Raw genomic sequence first — 10,188 nt, forward strand, 5'->3', positions numbered from 1 at the left:
CTAACAGCTAATTGAGCCATTGACTTAAATCGTTCGGGATGGTCCTTCTGAATTACGGCGTCTGGATTAAGATAGGTGTTGGTATTTCGACGCCTATCTTATGTCCCGTATCGGACTTTCAGCGTCGAGATTCAGACCGGGGGCATGCATAATTTGGATGCTCCCGGCATGCACCCTGCAGTCTGTACAGCCGCCTGGAGAGTCCTGAGGATGCTCTGGGCATGCACCCTGCAGTCTGTACAGCCACCTGGAGAGTCCTGAGGATGCTCTGGGCATGCACCCTGCAGTCTGTACAGCCACCTGGAGAGTCCTGAGGATGCTCCCGGCATGCACCCTGCAGTCTGTACAGCCACCTGGAGAGTCCTGAGGATGCTCTGGGCATGCACCCTGCAGTCTGTACAGCCACCTGGAGAGTCCTGAGGATGCTCTGGGCAGTGCTGTACATCCCGTTACTAGTGGCCCTGGCCCCTCGGTGCGATGTCATGTGTTCAGAAGGCGGTGATGGCACGGGGCGCACCACCGGCCTGTTATGGCACTGGTCTATCCCCAACTCTAAATCGTTGCTCAAAGATGTTTATGCTCACAAGATCTGTTTGCAAAATGTACTTGTGAATCTAGCCCAATATATATCTGATAACCTGGCTCACATGAAGCTGTGGTCTCTTATTGTCAGTAAATGTATCACTTTATAAGATTGAATTTCTCATATATTAGTACATTATTAGTAGTTTGAAGTCTCTCTGTTGAGGAAATCTCAGCGTCATGTTGTATATGGTTGTTTTATACTCTCTGATTCTCTTGTTTAATACTCAGTAGTAAATCTTTGATTTTACTTCCAGACAAAATGTGCCCTTCAGTCACTGATAGACAAGCACCAAAAAATCCCCGGGAACATTTTTCGAGCCCTTCTGGAAAGATTTCACAGGAAACACAAAGAAGATTAAAGTGCATTTATGTATTGGACTGCATTCTGGTTTGTTGCACATCTGTGTAAATTTGTATAGTACTGTATCTACTTTGATAAATATTTTTTACATGAAAATTAGGCAAGAGAAGTCTGTAATCTATGTAACAGATACCTGCAAATCATCTACCTGTTCATGCACAAGTTATTGATTTGCTCTGTGCTAGTTTCTAGTAAATGACAGAATTATTTATGTTACTGTAAAACTGGTGAGTTGTAAATAAGAATATGTGTGTATAGATCGCATGATCAGTTCCGGACAATGGAGCTTAAAACTACCTCCTCTTAGACAGTATATAGCAAATGTGCTCTGTGGGCCTGATTCAGAGCCGCTTGTAAGCGGCCGCTCGTTCGCTATGAGCGATGTTTGCACAACTGTGCATGTGTATGGGTCGTAATGTGCATGTGCAAACCAGTCATTGCGGTCGGAAATCGAGCGCTCGCAAAACTGCAGCGAGGGGCTGCTAATTTGATTGGCAGAATGTACCGTTTGTGGGTGGTAACAGGGGAAGGTGCTTGAAAACGGGGGAGTGGAGATCCGAACGCAGGCGTGCCTAACGGTCAAAAGGGCGTTTAGTGGGAGTGCATAATTAGTAAAGGAGCGTCATCGACCACGTCACTCGGTTGTCTTTTAGCCTGAACTGCTCGCAGTGATAGTGGTAAGAAAAACCTACCACAAGCACTGCGAGCAGTTCAGATGCCTTTCGATGTACCCGATTAATCTAATAAATACCGGAGATGACGTGTGATGCGAATGGCAAAGGGGCGTCTTTACAAAATAGCGAGCGCATTTTTTGTTCGCTCGCTCAGACAGAGGCGTCAACAAACCACAATGAGCGAGCGCTCAATTTAAATAGATGGCCCCTTTTGTGGAACGACCGTCCGCAAATAGCGTCCGGCTCTGAATCAGGCCGTGTGTCCCATCCGGAGCAGGGAGCACTCAGGTCCAGGGCACAATGGGGGGATTTTACTATAACATATATACAGTATGTGCAGTCATTGTCATTTCAAGATGCTACATATTTTTATTAATAGCTGAGGTGCCTGGCTTTGTCCGGGTTTAAATCTTGAAGGTATTGTTTTAATACGTGGTGTTGTCCAAATCCATCCAGTGGAAGACACAGAACAGGCTCCCTGGGTCAAAGTTCTGCCCGGCGTACTCCACTGCGAGGTCCGACTAGGACCCCAACCACTCCATTAGGCATCCCAGACCAGTTGCCGCCCCTCTGTGAAGTTTTCATCCAAATGCATCCAGTGGAAGCCCCAGAACAGGCTCCCTGGGTCAAAGTTCTGCGCAGCGTATACCAACAGGAGGTCTGACCAGGACCTCAACCCCCTAGTATGTCTTCTGGAATCCAATGTTACCATTCTGTGAATTTTTCATCCAAATTATGTGATGTTGTCCAAATCCATCCAGTGGATGGCCCAGAACAGGGTCCCCGGGTCAAAGTCCGGCCCAGCATACGTCAACTGGAGGTCCGACCGGTATCTCAACCCCCTAGTATGTCTTCTGGGATCCAATGTTACCACTCTGTGAAGTTTTCATCCAAATCCATCCAGTGGAAGACTCCGAACAGGCTCCCCGGGTCAAAGTTCTGCCAAAAGTACACCAACGGGAGATCCGACCAGGACCCTAACCCCCTAAAACCTGGTTAGGATCCAACTGGACCATCTTGTGTTTTTGTCATCCCAATCAGTGCAGTGGTGTCAGAATGTATAATCGTACAAACAAAAACAACAGACCAATGAATTTTATATATAAGATGCACAAGTCATCTTACCTGTACAGTATATACTCCTGGAAATATCTGTATAAACAATGAGTTTTGAATGTCTGCTTCTAATCGGTGACTTGTGTATTGTAATGAATAACAGACCTATTCTTCTAAATATATATTAGCATTAACTTTGGAGATGGTTGACTCCTGCGGATGAGCATTTGTGTTGATCTTTGTGAGGACAGTTAACAGAAATAAAAATAAATTAAAGTAGTACTTTGGGGCCTCAATAATTTCTGGATCCTGATAAATAAATAACCAGGACTCTTGTGTCCTGGCTTTTCCCCACTGAAAATTCACACCATAATCAACTGCAATTGGTACCCACAGGGACGTATTTAAAGTAGTGAAATTTTAAAGGTAAGTTCACAACAGGTCCCAATCTTGAAATACATATATGATGAGGAGGCAAATAATAGGAAGTAAGACAAGGGGGGAGTATATGGCTAATTGGTGGGGAGCAGGATTGCTGCTATAATGATTAAACATGTATGAAGGACAATACAAGTACTTGGAAATACTAGGAAAGTTTTCTGTGGTTACCAGACTTTCCTATGTTTCACTGGTGTCTGTAATAATTGTTGATGATTATTGGAGATGTGTGGTTCGGTTCTCCAGAAATCCGAATCAACCCAAATTTCGTGAATTCGCACAGATCCAAGCTGCGGTTCTAATCTCCTGAGGATGTCTGAATAAATCCAAGTCGCCTGTTCTGATCTTCCAACAGTTCGGAATGTGGATTTTAAATCTGAATTTCGGGTTTTGAATTGCAAAAATTAAATGATTGTAAACTTTTTTTGAAAACTTTTTGTCGTTCAAAAAAAAATAATAAAATATATATATATATATATATATATATATATTCATTCCAAAATACTTGGGGGTGGTTTTGCAAAACCAAAGCTCGGGGTCAGTGCACATATCTAATGATTATATTCTATCAGTTGATCGTGACATATCAGCATTGCTGTATTTGAAAGCAGCGTTAATTTTCCAATTTTTCAGTAACATTAAAGCGAAGGGTCATTCAGATATATTGAGCCTGTGTTCTGCAGATTTGTGTTATGGGCTGGTTGTGTTACATTGAAGCATATTTGATATACATATGTTTAATAATTAATACTTGGATGTTGTAGGTAGTGGATTTATGAACATATAAAGCAAAGATCTTCAGGTACATGTTGACAATACTATACTAAAGCACAATCACTCACTGCCTCCAATAGAATGCCTCCAGTCTTAAAAAGAACCATGTCACTTTGAAAAACCATTTATATTAAAATGAAGTATTTGAAATGTGCTATGTATAGATGTACATACAATATTATGATTTTATGTGGATGTTGCTATGATCCAATATCTTGTGCAGTATATCAGTTGTAGACTGTAAGCTCTCACGCAAAGGCCCTTCTCTACCTCCTTTTGTCACCCTCCTATGTGCAATTGGCTGTATGATTTCTAATTGTCCAGTACTGTAGAAGTTTATGATTCTATAAATAAATAAACAATGATTATCTTTTCTTATTAGAGGTCTAATTTCTGTTAATCATATTTCTTCATATACATTTTCTCTGTGATTAGTTACAATTATTGACCAAATGTATTTGTTTTACATGTCTTTGATTATTATTGCTGTAAACAGAATGACTTTTGGAAATTAAAAAAAATGTGTATATATTTATATTCTTTTTAGAGGCATGGTAATCTTTTACTTTGTTAAACATATTTTCTTGCTAGTAGTAGCTGGTAAATGTTATTGATATTTCCTGTTTGATGTGTGGAATTGTGTTAACCCCCATTCACATAATTTTTTCAGGAGATTTGAAGACATTCTGTGTTAGGGGTGCCTGAGCATTGGGGTTAGAACCACGGATTTAAAGAGACAAGGTGTGCAGTTGAGCAAATAGTCTTGGAAGCCCCTATTGCGCACACGTGATCCCAAGTGACCAACGGTGTTTGCAATTTCGTACAGCATCACTAACACATGAGAAGGGCTGTGCGATTTGTGGGTGTTTCAGGGAGGAGACTGGGAGGTCACGTAAAGTGAATGCAAAAAATGTGATGGGCGTGTTAGGGGAGTGTCACAGGTGTGTCTGGGAATGAAAGAAAAAAGTTGCCGTTTCATGGGCGTGTTAGGGGAGTGTCAGTGTGTCTGGGAATGAAAGAAAAAAGGGGCCGTTTCATGGGCGTGTTAGTGTCTGGGAACGCTGCTGCATTTCCAATCACAAATCCACTGCCTCAGAGGCCATATGAGTAGCTAGAGTAGACCCTATGTTACCGCAAATGTCTATGGTGCGTCCAATGTTACGTTGATGTTGGAGTGTTTACAATCTCCATCGCAGTTACACAGAAGAGGGAGGCTGAAAGTGGGCGTCTCAGTGCTCATACACTCCATCACACCATCGTGCACAAAGAGAAGGATGAAATTAGCATTAGCTTTTTTCCGCAACTGCAATTGTGAGAGCGGCTGCCTTACCATCCATCTGAATCAGACCAATGGCACGCTCCTAGAATATAATAGTTACCGGTGCCCTCCGTATATCAGTTGCTGGAACTGGATAATGTGTGGACCGGCGGCACTCAAAAAAATGACAAGATGCAGTGGCTCCTATAAACCAACGTTTCAGTGCAGAATATACATATTCCTCAGGGTACTCGCACACATTAAAATACAAATGCAATAAATACCTTACCCCCAGTGTACAAACGCTGCACTCCACCAGTCCCTTCCGGTCAAACACGTTACTCCGGCTGAGATCTCACGAGACACAGTGCTGTAAGTATAGCAACCCATATATACAAACAGTGGCAGTGCACAAAAAGGCATCATACAGCTCAAATTGTCAACTCTCTCCCTAAATATCATAAATAGGCATAAAAATACAAATTACTGTGTTATAATGAATAAGTGCATATAGACATAATTACAAAACTGTATACATATTTCTTTGTAAAATTAAATAAAGTGCATATAGACCTGATTGCAACCTGCCAATAGAACAATATAAAGTGCATCAAAAATAGTGCAACACAGTGCAGTAGTGCAGCACATACCAAAAATCATCATTTTATTGCCAAACTACCCAAATATAAAAACCACTAACTCAATACATAAAGGGAACAATTACTGATACCAGTAGAAAATACCAGACTGCATATGACATATATAATAAAAACAATTAATGTGTATACCCATAAAGGCAGTATCTAATATATAGTAATATTAGTGATTTATTTGTATATATTAGATTTTGCCTTTATGGGTATACACATTAAGAATACATACAGTCAGGTGCATAAATATTGGGACATTGACAGAATTTTCATATTTTGGCCACTATTCACCACCACAATGGCTTTGAAATAAAACAAACAAGATGTGCTTTAACTGCAGACTTTCAGAATTAATTTGAGGTTAATTACATCCAAATTAGGTGAACGGTGTAGGAATTACAATGGTTTCTATATGTGCCTCCCACTTTTTAAGGGGCCAAAAGTAATGGGACTATCAACTCAAAAGCTATTTCATGGACAGGTGTGGGCTATTCCCTCGTTATTTCATTATCAATTAAGCAGGTAAAAGGTCTGGAGTTGATTCTAGGTATGACATTTGCATTTGGAATCAGTTGCTGTCGACTCTCAATATGAGATCCAAAGAGCTGTCACTATCAGTGAAGCAAGCCATCATTAGGCTGAAAAATCAAAACTAACCCATCAGAGAGATAGCAAAAACATTAGGTGTGGCCAAATCAACTGTTTGGAACAAAGAAAGAACGCATCGGAGAGCTCAGCAACACCAGAAGACCACGGAAAACAACTGTGGTGGATGACAGAAGAATTATTTCCCTGGTGAAGAAAAACCCCTTCAACAGTTGGCCAAATCAAGAACACTCTCAGGGAGGTAGGTGTATATGTGTCAAAGTCAACAATCAAGAGAAGACTTCACAAGAGTGAATATAGAGGGTTCACCACAAGATGTAAACCATTGGTGAGCTTCAAAAACAGGAAGACCAGATTAGAGTTTGCCAAACAACATCTAAAAAAGACATTACAGTTCTGGAACAAAGATCAACTTGTACCAGAGTGATGGGAAGAGAAGAGTATGGAGAAGGAAAGGAACTGCTCATGATCCAAAACATACCACCTCATCAGTGAAGCATGGTGGTGGTAGTGTCATGGCGTGGGCATGTATGGCTGCCAATGGAACTGGTTCCCTTGTATTTATTGATGATGTGACTGCTGACAAAAGCAGCAGAATGAATTCTGAAGTGTTTCGGGCAATATTATATGCTCATATTCAGTCAAATGCTTCAGAACTCATTGGACGGTGAACTCATTGGACGGTGCTTCACAGTGCAGATGGACAATGACCCGAAGCATACTGCAAAAGCAACCAAAGAGTTTTTTAAGGTTAAAAAGTGGAATATTATGCAATGGCCAAGTCAATCCCCTGACCTGAATCCGATTGAGCATGCATTTCACTTGATGAAGTCAAAATTGAAAGTAAAATGCCCCAAGAACAAGCCGGAACTGAAGACATTTGCAGTAGAGGCCTGGCAGAGCATCACCAGGGATGAAACCCAGCGTCTGGTGATGTCTATGCGTTCCAGACTTCAGGCTGTAATTGCCTGCAAAGGATTTGCATCAAAGTATTAAAAAGTGAAAGTTTGATTTAGGATTGTTTAGTTTGTCCCATTACTTTTGGCCCCTTAAAAAGTGGGAGGCAAATATAGAAACCGTTGTAATTCCTACACCGTTCAACTGATTTGGATGTAATTACCCTCAAATTAAATCTGAAAGTCTGCAGTTAAAGCACATTTTGTTTGTTTCATTTCAAAGCCATTGTGTTGGTGAATAGAGGCCAAAATATGAAAATTCTGTCAATGTCCCAATATTTATGCACCTGACTGTATACAGTGTGTGTGTATATGTATATATATATATATATATATATATATTATAAAATTAAACAGGCTTAATCCACGGCGCTCAACCATCTGGGGTGCCCTTGGTATGTGATCACACATTTTACATAAAAAAAAATCATACAAACTTCTCACTCACTTTTCAAACTGTAAATACAGGGAATGTTAGTTCCAAAATATTGCAATAATTTGTCCAGCTGGCCAACCACGTCAAGGTCTTCACATCTGGCCAGTCCCTACACTAACTCTCAGATTTATGAGCTCATATTTTTAAGAGTCAGTGTAGGGACTGGCCAGATGAGAAGACCTTGACGTGGTTAGCCAGCTGGACAAATTATTGCAGTGTTCCCTGTATTTACAGTTTGAAAAGTTAGTAAGCGCCGAGTTTGTATGATTTTATATTCTACTTTAATCAAAGTGTCACTTGAATTACATTCCTCATTATATTTTTTATCTGTGTTCGAGATAGTGATTGTAGGCGAAAGAATAGGAAACATGCAGTGCTTAAAGTGGTTCTAGAGACGTGGTGGAGCTCACCCCCTTCATCCGCTGTGCTTAATAAAGATCATGCCCCCAGTAGTAATGTCCCAGGTAGTAGTGCCCCCTGTAGTAATCCCCCTTACACAAAAAGAACCCAGTAACAATACTTACCTTAAGCCCCGCTCCTGTGTCCGCAGCCATCCCGCTGACAACTGCTCGGAACTATGGGAGCGACGTCATGACGTTTCATAGCGCTCACTGCCGGAGTCGGAAGGCGGAGCTTAGGAGTTAACTTCAGCCTCCGGCTGCCGCTGTAGGGAAGGCGCTGGGCGCCCGGCAACTCCCTGCGGCGAAGGGCTGACTGGCAGGATAAGGTGGACTGGATGAGGCGGAACTGGTTCCGTCTACAAATAGAACTGATGGAGCGCATTTCCGCCCCGTTCCAGCCCACTTTGACCCCTGGATACAGGGCCATAGAATCGTGTCATGTTGGACCCGCAATTTGCAGCATTATGCTCCCAGCCTTTACATGGCTGTAGAAGCCTGGCTGTAGTGCTCCATTTAGAAGTGCGATATTAAAAGTGCAATTTAAACATAATTGTGCCGTTATACCGCCGTTAAACCGAAGTCAAACAGAAGGATAACATGCAAACTGCACCAGAAATCTGAACAACATTTGGACAAAGTAACATCATGAAAGGAGAGTTCAAAATACTACTTATACAATACAAACACCGGATGTCAGCATTGCCAGGACATTATTCACTGGATTCTGCTTGCTCATTGTAAGAACTTAACATTATACTTGCTAAACTTTATCCTAGCTCTGTGATTACACATACCTCAAAGCCCACTGTATTATGCACCAATTTCAGTTTTCTTCTTAGGTAACAAGACATTATTTCTAAGTCCTATGCCCTGCCACATGTAATCTAGCTTCTAACAGTCGACTTTCACATTCATTTTCTCCACCTATTAAATCTCCACTTTTACTCCCCTCAATAATAAACTTTTGCTATTGTGCAGACACCTTTTATCCACTATATTCTCATGTGATTTTCTGCAAATCTCCTGCACTGTCACTCACACTCATACTTTATTCCTTCTTCCAGTTTTCCTCCCCCTAACCACCTCTGCCACACCATGACCATGTTTTCTTCCACCCTCACTCAGTGTCTACCTAATCCTCTGCTCTGCCCCTTTCTTCCACCTTTATCCTTTTCCCCTTGCCTCCTTCACCTTCTCGTTCCTTTATCTCCCCTCCTTTGTCTGCCTTCCTCCCTCTCCTCTCCTACTACTACACTTGCATTGTCTTCTAGACCACCATGGTCCTACTGCCCCACTGCTCCACTCTATTCATCTCAGTCCCCAAAATCAATCTCACATACTCGTTACAGTAATCCTGAAAATCTCATTCACATCTCTCTCACAAACTCTGTCCCTTTATCCTGGCACTCTGGAATGCCAGATCAGTCTGTAATAAACTGGTTCCCACCCATGACCTTTTCATCTCCAACAACTTGCATCTCCTAGCCATTACTGAAACCTGGATTTCACCTTCTGACACCACTTCTGCTGTAGCTCTCTCCTCTGGGGGCCTCACCTCTCACACCCCTCAGCCTGGGGGTCGCCATGGTGGCGGTGTTGGCATCCTTCTATCCCCTGGTTACACCTACCAACTTATACCCCCTGAACCATCCCTTACATTCGCTACATTTGAGGTTCATACTATATGTCTTTTCCAACCAGTACACCTGCGAGTAGCTATCATTTACCGTCCCCCTGGCCCTCCCTCCAAATTCCTTGACAACTTTGCTTCCTGGCTCCCTCACTTTCTCTCCTCAGACCTTCCCTCCACTATCTTAGGTGACTGCAATAATCCAATTGATATTCCCACTGAACTCTCTGCTTCCAAACTCCTTACCCTCACACCCTCATTTGGTCTCTCCCAATGGACCTCCTCACCCACCCATGTGAGTGGGCATTCGCTTAATCTGGTCTTTACTCACCGTTGTGATATTTCTGATTATTCCAATTCCCC

The 10,188-nt window shown here is 42.0% G+C and overlaps 1 protein-coding gene across 3 annotated transcripts in view; it reads left to right on the forward strand.

Annotated features, from left to right (window-relative positions):
- TMEM68 (transmembrane protein 68) overlaps nucleotides 1-4,331 on the forward strand; it is a 29,896-nt gene extending 25,565 nt beyond the window's left edge. For all 3 annotated transcript variants that reach the window (XM_088469744.1, XM_088469747.1, XM_088469746.1), the window contains exon 8: nucleotides 840-4,331. In XM_088469744.1, coding sequence (XP_088325870.1) covers nucleotides 840-944 — 105 coding nt within the window. In that variant the 3' untranslated portion in view covers nucleotides 945-4,331. The remainder of the gene's footprint in view (nucleotides 1-839) is intronic.
- Nucleotides 4,332-10,188: the final 5,857 nt, after the last annotated feature.

The sequence above is a fragment of the Taudactylus pleione genome, unplaced genomic scaffold (assembly GCF_031769625.1).
Source record: "Taudactylus pleione unplaced genomic scaffold, aTauple2 ptg000093l, whole genome shotgun sequence".
Lineage (NCBI taxonomy): Eukaryota > Metazoa > Chordata > Amphibia > Anura > Myobatrachidae > Taudactylus > Taudactylus pleione.